Source organism: Passer domesticus, chromosome 22 (assembly GCF_036417665.1).
Source record: "Passer domesticus isolate bPasDom1 chromosome 22, bPasDom1.hap1, whole genome shotgun sequence".
In the NCBI taxonomy this organism is placed as follows: domain Eukaryota; kingdom Metazoa; phylum Chordata; class Aves; order Passeriformes; family Passeridae; genus Passer; species Passer domesticus.
Genome location: NC_087495.1, coordinates 6,566,438 through 6,579,380, shown reverse-complemented (window position 1 = coordinate 6,579,380; position 12,943 = coordinate 6,566,438). Strand labels below are relative to the sequence as shown.

Sequence of the window (12,943 nt, the reverse complement as noted above, 5' to 3'; positions counted from 1 at the left end):
AATCCCCACCCCAGACCCATTCCCAGAGGGAATCCCCACCCCAGACCCATTCCCAGTTGGAATTTCACCCCAGCCCCAATTCCCAGAGGGAATCCCCACCCCAGACCCATTCCCAGAGGGAATTCCCACCCCAGACCCATTCCCAAAGGGAATTCCCACCCCATTTCTCTCAGACCCAACTCCCAGAGGGAATCCCCACCCCAAACCCAACTCCCAAAGGGAATTTCTACACCAGACCCAATTCCCAAAGGGAATTCCCACCCCATTTCACCCAAACCCAACTCCCAGAGGGAATTCCACCCCAGACCAAATTCCCAGTTGGAATCCCCACCCCAGCCCCATTCCCAGAGGGACTCCCCACCCCAGACCAAATTCCCAGTTGGAATCCCCACCCCAGCCCCATTCCCAGAGGGACTCCCCGCCCGCCCCCGGCCCTCACCCCGCTGACGGCCTGCATCAGCGCCGTCTTGCCCTCGTCGTGCTCGTTGGCCCAGTTGACGTCGGCGCCGTGGGCCAGCGCGGCGGCCAGCAGCGGCAGCGCCCGGCCCCGCGCCGCGCGCCACAGCGCCAGCGCCGCCGGCACCGCCCGCGCCTCCTCCGCCTCCCACAGCTCCGGCTCCAGCTCCGGCTCCCCGCCAGAGTCCTCCGACTCCTCGCACTCTGCTGGGACACGGGACAATGGGGAATGGGGGAAAGGGGAAAAAGAGGGGGAAAAAAGGGGGAAAATGGGGGGGGGGGGAATGGGGAAAAAGGGGGGGAAAAAAGAGAGGGGAAAGGGGGAAAATGGGGGGAAAAAAGGGGGAAAGGGGGGAAATGGGGGGAAAAAGGGGGGGAAGGAGGAAAAAAGAGAGGGGAAGGGGAAAAAAGAGGGGGGAAAGGGGAAAAATGGGGGGAAAAGGGGGGGAAGGGGGGAAAAAAGGGGGAAAATGGGGGGAAAAAAGGGGGGGAAAGGGGAAGAAAAGGGGAAAAAAGGGGGGAAAGAGAGGGGGAAAGGGGGCGGGAAAAAAGCAGGGGGAAAAAGGCGAAAGAAATGGGGGGAAAAAAGAGGGGGGAAAGGGGAAAAAAGGGGGAAAAAAGTGGGGAAGGGGGAAAAATAGGGGAAAAAAAGGGGGGAAGGGGTGGAAAAAGGGGGAAAAGGCAGGGGGAAAGGGGGAACAAAGGGGGAGAAAAAAGGGGGGAAAGGTGGGGAAAAAGGGGGGGGAAAAAGGGGGGGAAAGGGAAATAAAGGGGGAGGAAAGGGGGGGAAAAGGGGAAGAAAAGGGAAAAAAAAAGGGGGGAAAAAAGAGGGGGAAAAAAGGAGGCAGGGAAAAAGGGGGAAAGGAAAGGGGGAAAAGGAGAGAGGGGGAAAAGGAGAGAGGGGGAAGGATCAGCCCAAAGTGTCTCACTGTGCGCTACACACTTTCCTCTGTGCCACCCATGTCCCCAGTGCCACCCATGTCCCCAGTGCCACCCATGTCCCCCTGAGTGCCACCCATGTCCCCAGTGCCACCCATGTCCCCCTGAGTGCCACCCATGTCCCCCAGTGCCACCCAGGTCCCCCAGTGCCACCCAGGTCCCCCTGAGTGCCACCCACCTTCCTCGGTGACGCTGTCCACCACGGAGCCGAAGACCAGCGCGTCGCCGCTGCCGTCGGTGCTCCCGCCCAGGCCACTGTCACTGCTCAGACCTGCGGGGCCAACAGGACACAAACCACGGCCACCTGAACACCTGCACACAGGCAGCCTGCCCGGCTGCTGCTGCTCCAGCAGCAACAGACAGAACTCACAGAATCACAGAATTCACAGAATCACAGAATCCACAGAATCACAGAATTCACAGAATTCTTCCTAAGAACCCAAAAGCGTAATAAAATTCTGACTGACGTCATCCCAGAGCAGCCAGAACCTTCCTAAGATCCCAAAATATCAGAAATTTCTAACCAATGTCATCTCAGATCAGGCAGAACTTTCCTAAGAACCCAAAACATCAGAAAATTCTAATCAACATCACCCCAGAGCAGGCAGAACTTTCCTAAGAACCCAAAATATCAGAGATTTCTGACCAATATAATCTCAGAGGAGGCAGAACCTTCCTAAGAAACCACAATGTAACAAATTTCTGACCAGAGTCATCTCAGATCAGTCAGAACCTTCCTAAGAACCCAAAATATCAGAAAATTCTAACCAACATCATCCCAGAGCAGGGATAACCTTCCTAAGAACCCAAAATATCAGGAATTTCTGACCAAAGTCATCCCAGAGCAGGCAGAACCTTCCTAAGAACCCAAAATGTAACAAATTTCTGACCAAAGTCATCTCACTAAGAACCCAAAATATCAGGAATTTCTGACCAAAGTCACCCCAGAGCAGGCAGAATCCTCCTAAGAACCCAAAACACCAGAAAATTCTAATCAACATCATCCCAGAGCAGGCAGAACTTTCCTAAGAACCCAAAATATCGGGAATTTCTGACCAATATAATCTCAGAGGAGGCAGAACCTTCCTAAGAACCCAAAATATCACAAATTTCTGACCAAAGTCATGTCAGATCAGTCAGAACCCTCCTAAGAACCCAAAATGTAACAAATTTCCGACCAACATCATCCCAATCAAAACCTTCCTAAGAACCCAAAATCTCACGGATTTTTAACCCAAGCCACCTCTGAGCAGCCAGAGCCCTTGGCAGGCACAGCCTCTCTCACAGAGGTAGAACCCAAATCTATAAAAAATAAAAATCCATTTCCCAGCACTTACTGCGAGGGCCGGAGCCGGCGCCGGTGTCGAAGTAGGAGAAGAGGGAGTCCAGCTCGTCGGGGCAGAAGAGAGAATCCCGGCGGAATTTCCTCTCCAGGGTGGCTGCTGCTGGCCAGAAATTCAGAATGAATGGCCAGCACAGGAGGGCACCCCCAGCTGGGGCTGCACACCCAGGGCCAGGGGTCACACGGCACAGAATGGAACAGATTCTGGCCAGAGACATCCCAGAGCAGCCAGAACCTTACTGAGACCCCAAAATATCACAGATTTCTGGCCAGAGACACCCCAGAGCAGCCAGAACCTTCCTAAGAACCCAAAATATCAGAAATTTCTGACTCAAGACAGAAATCAGGGAAGATTGTTTATATATAATTAAATTCTATAATTAGAATAGAAAACATTTCATTAGTTATTAATAATTATAGAATATAAATAATTTAATACATATTAATGTATAATATAATATATAGTTTATATATATAAAGTGATATCTAGGTCAGCCCTCACAAGACATCACTAACACTAATTTCTTTTTTCACTAATTTTTAATTTTTAAAATAGATATACATTATAATTTTATTAATAAATTGCTTATTATTTACCTAGTTCATTTTATTAATTATTATAGTAATATATTACATATATATCAGTATACATTATAATATACATAGTTTATATATATGTTATATAGTTCATATATATAATATATATATTAGTGATATCTAGGCATCACTTTCACTAATTTCTTTTTTCACTCATTTTCTAAATACATATAATAATTTCATTAACAACGTATGTATTTCATTGACTATTTATTAATAATTATATGAATACATTAATCTATTCCATATATATTAGTATATATTATGTGATATATAGTTTATATCTCTAGATATATAGTTTATATATATTATATATATGATATATAGTCCATATATATTTTATATATATATAATATATATATGATATATAGTCCATATATATTTTTATACATTATATAATATATATATGATATATAGTCCATATATATTTTATATATATCTATATATTATATATATGATATATAGTCCATATATATTTTTATATATATATATATATATATATATACATACATATAAATTTAAAAAAAATATATATATTCATGATGTCTAGGTATCACCTCCTCTAATTCCGGACCCCATCTCCCCCTCCCCACCATGGCCGGCTTGCCGCGCAGCGCAGGCTGGCACCCACCTGAGGCCAGCATGGCGGGGCAGGCGCCGCCGGGCTCCTGGCGGTATTTCCTGCGCGCCGCGGGCGCCCGGCAGCCGCTGCTGTGCCTCTGGCACTTCTTGACGCACCAGCGGCGCGGCTTGCGCTCGCCCTCGGCCAGCGCCTCCCCGCCCGGCAGCTTCTTCAGGAACTTCTTCTCCACGTACTTGTCCTTGATCCAGGCCTCCTTGTCCTGCCTGGGGGGAGCACACCAATGGCAGGTTAGGGGGTGTGGGCAAAGCCGCCATGAGGGGAGGGAGCTGCTCCTCTGGGCTGTTTTCTCCACCTGAAGTTAAAATTCCCATTTTCTCAAACTTTAAAATGAGGTATTTTGAGGTCTCTGGACCTGCCTTTCCAGAGGGAACTGCTTTTGCCCAAAGCCGCCATGAGGGGAGGGAGCTGCTCCTCTGGGCTCTTTTGTCCACCTGAGGCCCAAAATTCCTGTTTCTCAGACTTTAAAATGAGGGATTTTGAGGTCTCTGGACCTGCCTTTCCAGAGGGAACTGGGGTTGCCTAAAGCCGCCATGAGAACATGGAGCTGCTGCTCTGTGGCTTTTTGTCCACCTGAGGCCTAAAATTCCTCTTTCTCAAACTCAAAAATGAGTTTGGCATTTGCGGCCCAGCAGCTTCTTCAGGAACTTCTTCTCCACGTACTTGTCCTTGATCCAGGCCTCCTTGTCCTGCCTGGGGGGAGCACACAAATGGCAGGTTAGGGGGTGTGGGCAAAGCCGCCATGAGGGGATGGAGCTGCTCCTCTGGGCTGTTTTGTCCACCTGAAGTTAAGATTCCCATTTTCTCAAACTTTAAAATGAGGTATTTTGAGGTCTCTGGACCTGCCTTTCCAGAGGGAACTGGGTTTGCCCAAAGCAGCCATGAGGGGGATGAAGCTTCTGCTCTGCGGTGATTTGTCCACCCGAGGCCCACAATTCCTGTTTCTCAGACTTTAAAATGAGGCATTTGCAGCCCTCTGAGGGAACTGGGCTTGCCCAAAGCCGCCATGAGGGGATGGAGCTGTTCCTCTGGGTTGTTTTGTCCACCTGAGGCCTAAAATTCCTCTTTCTCAAACTCAAAAATGAGTTTGGCATTTGCAGCCCAGCACCTTCTTGAGGAATTTCTTCTCCACGTACTTGTCCTTGATCCAGGCCTCCTTGTCCTGCCTGAGGCGGGGAGCACACCAATGGCAGTTTAGGGGATGTGGGCAAAGCAGCCATGAGGGGATGGAGCTGTTGCTCAGGGGGATTTTGTCCATCTCAAACCTAAAATGTCTGTTTCTCAAACTCAAAAATGAGTTTTGCATTTGCAGATTTCTGAGGGAACTGGGTTTGCCCAAAGCCGCCATGAGAAAATGGAGCTGCTGCTCTGTGGCTTTTTGTCCACCCGAGGCCTAAAATTCCTATTTCTCCAACTTAAAAAATCTCCTGTTCAAAAGCACAACCAAAAGGTGCAGGGGGGGGTTGAGAGTGGAATGAGCCCCAGGTGCTTCAGGTGTTTGGGAGGTCTCAGATTTAGGGTAAATCCTGCAGTTCCTGGTAAATCCTGCAATTCCCAGCCCCACTCCAATGCCCCACTGACCCCCACGAGAGACCAGCTCAGGTGAGTGGGATGGGATGGGGGGACCTGAGGAATCTGGAGCCCCCTGAACCGGTTCTCCATGGGTTTGGGGTTGCTGTGGGGATCCCTGAAGCTTTTCCGTGGATTTTGGGCTCACCTGGAGCTCCCTGCTGTTGGTTTCTTCAGCCCCAGCTCCTCACACTGCGCCTCGTAAATCTGGTTCATGGTGTTGTTGCCCAGCTCACACATCAGCTGGAAGTGAAATTCAGGGAGGGAATTAAAGGCTCAGGGGAGGAATTCCCCCTTTTCCAGGGAATCCCTGGATTCCCAGCATTTCTCCCAGGGAAAATCCAGCACTCACTTTCAGCAGCTCTGGCTCCCAGGAGTCCAGCGTGAGGGACCGGACCTTGGAGCAGTGAACACCCAGGCTCCTGTTCAGCCAAGAGGGAGAAAATCCACAAATTATTACAATTCCACAAACCCACAATTTCCCTAACGAGGTTAGGCCAGCTCTGAATTATCTCCCTGCAATTCCAGCTCCACCACTTTTCCTGGAATCCTGCAGTCCATCCCTAGCCATTTTTCCCTGGGAATCTTTTAACCCATCCCTGGCCATTTTTCCTGGGAATCTTTTCATCCATCCCTTGCCATTTTCCCTGGGATCCTGCCCTCCATCCCCCCCCATTCCCCGTGATTTCCCCAGGATCCCGCCCTCCATCCCTGCCCATTTCCCTGGGATTTTCCCCCACGATCCCGCCCTCCATCCCTGCCCATTTTCCCCAGGATTTCCCCCCAGAATCCCGCCCTCCATCCCTGCCCATTTCCCTGTGATTTCCCCCAGGATCCCGCCCTCCACCCCCCATTCCCCCTGCTTTCCCAGGATCCCGCAGCACCTGTGGATGCCGGAGCACTCGATGCACAGCAGCACGCCCAGGTTGATGCTGGCCCAGCGCGGGTCCGGCTGCCCGCAGTCGCAGCACTGCTCGTTGCCGGGGATGCTCTGCACCCTCTGCAGGATCGTCTCCCCCTTCCCGCCGCGCTCCCGCGAATCCGAGGCCGAGTCGATGCTGCTGGTGGAGGGGGAGGCTGTCCTGTCCAGCCTCTGCGGGGGAAAGCAGGAAATCAGGAGATGACACCCCGAGGAGGGCAAACTCGGCTCGGTTTGGTGCCTTGGGGCGGCTCTAAAGCAGGGGGTGACACCTGAGTGTTGGATGAAGTTCTTTTTTGATTTTGAGATGGGGCAACTGAGAGGTGTTTGGAAAACGTTTATTTTTAGTCTTATGTGAAGGGGGAGACAATACAGATGTTGTCATTTATGTTATCACAACTAGAAGCTAATTATTTTTAAATTACAATATATTGTAAGTGTTTTTTTGGCTTATTAGTTTTTGTTACACTATGTTATAAATTTTATCTCAGTGTTTGCATATACATGTACAAGACTGTGGGAGCTTCCTGCCAGGTTTTGAGAATTCTTTACAAATCCATTTCCCACATCTCCCCCTCTTTCCTGAACTATATAAAGTTTTAAAAAGTCTGTGAAAAGAACAGTTTTAAGAATTCTTTACAACTCCATTTCCCACATCTCCCCCTTTTTCTTTAACTGTAAAGAGAAGAGTTTTAAGGATTCTTTACAACTCCATTCCAACATCTCCCCCTTTTTCTTTAACTGTAAAAAGAAGTTTTAAGAATTCTTTACAACTCCATTTCCCACATCTCCCCATTTTTCCTGAACTGTCAAAAGTTTTAAAAAGTCTGTAAAAAGAACAGTTTTAAGAATTCTTTACAACTCCATTTCCTACATCTCCCCCTCTTTCCTGAACTGTAAGAAGAAGTTTTAAGAATTCTTTACAACTCCATTCCAACATCTCCCCCTTTTTCTTTAATTGTAAAGAGAAGAGTTTTAAGAATTCTTTACAACTCCATTTCCTACATCTCCCTCTCTGTCCTGAACTGTAATAAGAACAGTTTTAAGAATTCTTTACAACTCCATTTCCCACATCTCCCCCTTTTTCTTGAACTGTAATAAGAACAGTTTTAAGACTTCTTTACAACTCCATTTCCAATATCTCCCCCTTTTTCTTTTAACTGTAAAAAGAAGTTTTAAGAATTCTTTACAACTCCATTCCAACATCTCCCCCTTTTTCTTTAACTGTAAAGATAAGAGTTTTAAGAATTCTTTACAACTCCATTTCCCACATCTCCCCCTTTCCCGAGCTGTAGAAAGTCTGTCGAAGTGTGCAGAAGGAGCAGCTCCAGCCCCGTTTCCCAGCCTCACCTCGAGGTAGTAGCAGTCGGGGCTCTCGCGGTAGGCGGAGGCGATGCTGGCTTGCACAGCCTGGATCCAGGCCTGCCGCAGCTTCTCCGAGTCAGCCTGCAGCATGCAGCTCCTGCAGCACCAGGGAACGGGGTGGAACGGGGTGGGAATGGGGTGGGAACGGGGTGGGGAGGGCCAAAAACACCGCCAGGCTTTGGGGTGGGCTGCTCCTCTTCATCCTCAGCACGGGTATTGCAGCGGGGCAAAAATTTACCCCGTAACGCTGGGGCTGTTCACACCCCAAAGCTTCCAGGGAAAAATTTACCCCATAACGCTGGGGTTGTTCCCACTCTGAAGCTTCCAGGTGAAAATTTACCCCATAACGCTGGGGTTGTTCCCACTCCAAAACTTCCAGGTGAAAATTTACCTCACAAGGTTGAGGTGTTCCCTCTCCAAAACTTCCAGGTGAAAATTTACCCCATAACACTGGGGTTGTTCCCACTCCAAAACTTCCAGGTGAAAATTTACCCCATAACGCTGGGGCTGTTCACACCCCAAAGCTTCCAGGTAAAAATTTACCCCATAATGCTGGGGCTGTTCCAACTCCGAAGCTTCCAGGTAAAAATTTACCCCATAACGTTGGGGCTGTTCAACTCCGAAGCTTCCAGGTAAAAATGAACCCCACAAAGTTGGGGTGCTCCCACCCCAAAGCCTCCAGGTAAAAATTAACCCCACAAGGTTGGGGTGTTCCCACCCCAAATCCTCCAGGTAAAAATTAACCCCACAAGGTTGGGGTGTTCCCACTCCAAACTATCCAGCCAAAATTAACCCTACAAGGTTGTGGTGCTCCCACCCCAAATCCTCCAGGTAAAAATTAACCCCATAAAGTTAATTGAGCCCAGGGGGCCTTGGGGAGCCCCAGACTCACTTGGTGGGGGACACGACCTCGAAGCAGAACCTCCTCTCGATGTCCTCGCAGGGCTTGACCGTGCACAGCCTCAGGTCCTCCACCACCACGGTCAGCACGTCCTGGGGGCACAGCAGGGCCTGGAGGGGCTTGGGGGGGCTTGGGGGGACCCCGGGGCTGGGGCACACCTGGGAAACTCCTGCCCAGACCCTCCAAACTCTTTCTCAAATCCTCCAAAGTTCCTCCTGCCCAAACTCTGCCAATTCCTTCCCAGATTCTCCAAATTCCTTCCCAAAACCTCCAAAGTCCCCCCTGCCTCAAGCCCTGCAAATTCCTTCCCAAATCCTAAAAATTCCTTCCCAAATCCTCCAAATTCCTTCCCAAATCCTCCAAATTCCTTCCCAAAATCTGCAAATTCCTTCCTGCCCAAACCCTCCAAATTCCTTCCCAAATCCTCCAAATTCCTTCCCAAATCCTCCAAATTCCTTCCCAAAATCTGCAAATTCCTTCCTGCCCAAACCCTCCAAATTCCTTCCCAAAACCTCCGAAGTCCCCCATGCCTCAAGCCCTGCAAATTTCTTCCTAAATCCTACAAATTCCTTCCGAAAAATCTGCAAATTCCTCCCCAAAACTTCCAAAGTTGCCCCTGCCTCAAACCCTGCAAAATTCTTCCCAAACCCTCCAAACTTCCTCCTGCCCCAAACTCTCCGAAGTTCCTCCTACCCAAAACTTCCAAAATTCTTCCCAAATCCTCCAAAGTCCCTCCTGCCTCAAATGCTCCAAACTCCTCCCCAAGCCCCCCCCCAAACTCCTCCCTAAACCCCCAAACTCCTCCCTAAACCCCAAAAACTCCTCCCTAAACCCCTCAAACTCCTCCCTAAACCCCTCAACTCCTCCCTAAACCCCCAAACTCCTCCCTAAACCCCAAAAACTCCTCCCTAAACCCCAAAAACTCCTCCCTAAACCCCTCAAACTCCTCCCTAAACCCCTCAACTCCTCCCTAAACCCCCAAACTCCTCCCTAAACCCCAAAAACTCCTCCCTAAACCCCAAAAACTCCTCCCTAAACCCCTCAAACTCCTCCCTAAACCCCTCAACTCCTCCCTAAACCCCCAAACTCCTCCCTAAACCCAAAACTCCTCCCTAAACCCCAAAACTCCTCCCCAAACCCCTCAAACTCCTCCCCAAACCCCTAAAACTCCTCCCTAAACCCAAAACTCCTCCCTAAACCCAAAACTCCTCCCCAAACCCCTAAAACTCCTCCCTAAACCCCAAAACTCCAGGGCCACAGGAAGGGATTTTGTGGGGTCACACACACAAAGCATCAGGTTTTACTGGGGGCTTAATTGCTTAATAAGTAATTATTTAGTACATAAAAATTGAATAAAAATAGTTAATAAATAATTAATGAATCATTATTTAATAGAGAATGAATAATTACTCAATAAATTATTATTTAAAATATTTAACAAATAATTATTTCATAAATACATAAATATTTAATAAATAGATCTTTAATGAGTAATTATTTAATAAAGAATTACTTACTAAATAATTATTTAATAAATCTTTGCTGCCCTTTTCCAGCCCTGGAGCAACTCGTGGCCTTGCTGTCCCTCTGATCCAAACCCTCCTCCTCCCTCCCCAGCCAAGCAGTTGGTTAATGAACCAATTAATTAATTAATTAACCCCTTGGTTGATCCCCTGCTGTCACCTGGGGCAGCCTCACTGACCTTTAGCTTCTTCTGGTAGACCAGCTGGCTGTTCTGGATGGAAAACCACCTCCTGAGGGGGACAGACACACGGACAGACATCAGCACTTCCCCACTAAAAATCCCAATTTTCATTAGGCTTTGGAATAAATAAATTAAATAAAATAAATTAATAAATAAAATAAATCAATTAAATGCTTTAATGGACTGTTTATGCAGAGAAAATGCCTTTATTTGCATGGAAAAAATTTAAATTAATTTAAAAATGAATGAATCCCATAAGATTGGGGATGTTCCCTTTCCAAAAAGGTTTGGAATTTGAGATTTTTGAAGAATTCCTTCTCTTGGAAGCTTCTCCTGGAGCTGAGGAGGGAGGGGAAGGGAATTCCAGGGAAATTTGGTGCCATTCCTTGTCCATCAGGCTCCTTGGTGCCAGTGGGTCCAGGTGGAAATGGACACTCAGGAGTGGGGGAAAAAAGCTGGGGAAAAATGGAAAAAAATGGGAAAAAATGGAAAAGAAAGGGAAAAAAATGGGAAGAAAATAGGAAAAAAATTGAGAATGAAAACAGGGATGGAGCTGCCCACCTGGGACTGGGCTGGGGGAGGATTTTGGGACAAAAATCTGGGATTTGAGGGCAGGGAAAACCTTGGAGCTGATGTTATTCAGAGGTCAGGAAAAGCAGGAAGAGGCTGCTGCTCCCTCCAGGACAAGCAGGGAGGATCCTGGTCATGATTCCATTGTAAAAAACCACTAAAACTACAAAAAAACCTCTCAAACCAACCTGATTTTAATGATTTTAAATTATTTTAATGAGTCACTTTTAACTCCTCAGCTCCCAACCCTTGCAGCGATGCTGAGATCTCACTGGCAGGGAAGTGTGCCCCAAAATCAGGAGGAAATGGAATTATTTCAGTGAACTGGAAGGAGGATTTGGAATTGTTTCTCACCTGTTCCAGGTTTTGAAGGCGTTGCTGGCTCTCTTGAAGAGGTAACCTTCCATCACCACCCCGTTGGGGGCATCCACGTTGAACTCCACCTTGGGGTCGTCGTAGGAGAAGTCCTGGGGGAGGGAAAGAGACTCACAGTGGCAGGATCCATGGATTTGTCCTCCTAAATCCCAAAGTCTGGGCAGGATTTCTGAGAGGAACCTCGGGATCAGGGTGGGAATGCTTTAATAAAAGAAGAAAAAGGGACAAATCTGCAAAATCCCAAAGTTTGGGACTGGATTGTGACAGGATCCCTGGGATCAGGGTGGAGAGGGGTTAATAAAACAAGGAAAAGGGACAAATCTGCCAAAATCCCAAAGTTTGGGACTGGATTCTGAGAGGATCCCCAGAATCAGGGTGGAAATGCTTTAATAAAACAAGGAAAAGGGACAAATCTGCAAAATCCCAAAGTTTTGGGCAGGATTTCTGAGAGGAACCCCGGGATGAGGGTGGAAATGCTTTAATAAAAGAAGAAAAAGGGACAAATCTGCCAAAATCCCAAAGTTTGGGCAGGATTTCTGAGAGGAACCCCGGGATCAGGGTGGAAATGCTTTAATAAAAGAAGAAAAAGGGACAAATCTGCAAAATCCCAAAGTTTGGGACTGGATTTCTGAGATCAGGCTGGAGAGGGATTAATGAAACAAGGAAAAGGGACAAATGTGCCAAAATCCCAAAGTTTGGGCAGGATTCTGACAGGATCCCTGGGATCAGAGTGGAGAGGGGTTAATAAAACAAGAAAAAGAGAGAAATCTGCCAAAATCCCAAAGTTTGGGCAGGATTTCTGAGAGGAACCCCAGGATCAGGGTGGAAATGGATTAATAAACCAAGAAAAAGGGACAAATCTGCAAAATCCCAAAGTTTGGGAAGGATTTCTGAGAGGATCTCTGGGATCAGGGTGGAAATGCTTTAATAAACCAAGAAAAAGGGACAAATCTGCCAAAATCCCAAAGTTTGGGAAGGATTTCTGAGAGGATCTCTGGGATCAGGGTGGAAATGCTTTAATAAAACAAGGAAAAGGGACAAATCTGCCAAAATCCCAAAGTTTGGGACTGGATTGTGACAGGATCCCTGGGATCAGGGTGGAGAGGGGTTAATAAAACAAGATAAAGGGACAAATCTGCAAAATCCCAAAGTTTGGGCAGGATTTCTGAGAGGAACCCCGGGATCAGGGTGGGAATGCTTTAATAAAACAAGGAAAAGGGACAAATGTGCCAAAATCCCAAAGTTTTGGTCAGGATTGTGACAGGATCCCTGGGATCAGGGTGGAGATCCAGGTGGGAACTCACCTGCAGGAGGGTCTGCAGGGCCAGGCAGCAATGCAGGGAGAAGAGGAGGGAAAGAAAAATAAATCAGTTTATTAATTTCATTATTAATAATAATAATTCATTATTTATTCCCAACCTTCAGGTTGCCAAGGGCGGAAAGTCTAAGATGCCTCAGCTTCTATTGTGAGAATAAAAAGAAATTTATTCTATTTAAATTCTGCTTTAATAAAATTATTTTTACTTAAATATTAAATGTAGGATTTAAATTTACATTTTAGAAAA

The 12,943-nt window shown here is 47.3% G+C and overlaps 1 protein-coding gene across 1 annotated transcript in view; it reads right to left on the bottom strand.

Annotated features, from left to right (window-relative positions):
• Positions 1–12,943, bottom strand: part of ACAP3 (ArfGAP with coiled-coil, ankyrin repeat and PH domains 3) — a 50,003-nt gene that overhangs the window by 287 nt on the left and 36,773 nt on the right. The window contains exons 10-21 of the mRNA XM_064397508.1: positions 12,683–12,694; positions 11,358–11,470; positions 10,431–10,482; positions 8,720–8,820; positions 7,813–7,924; positions 6,428–6,636; positions 5,896–5,965; positions 5,692–5,786; positions 3,966–4,180; positions 2,733–2,837; positions 1,574–1,666; positions 440–660 (exon numbers count right to left, since the gene is read on the bottom strand). Coding sequence (XP_064253578.1) covers positions 440–660; positions 1,574–1,666; positions 2,733–2,837; positions 3,966–4,180; positions 5,692–5,786; positions 5,896–5,965; positions 6,428–6,636; positions 7,813–7,924; positions 8,720–8,820; positions 10,431–10,482; positions 11,358–11,470; positions 12,683–12,694 — 1,398 coding nt within the window. The remainder of the gene's footprint in view (positions 1–439; positions 661–1,573; positions 1,667–2,732; positions 2,838–3,965; positions 4,181–5,691; positions 5,787–5,895; positions 5,966–6,427; positions 6,637–7,812; positions 7,925–8,719; positions 8,821–10,430; positions 10,483–11,357; positions 11,471–12,682; positions 12,695–12,943) is intronic.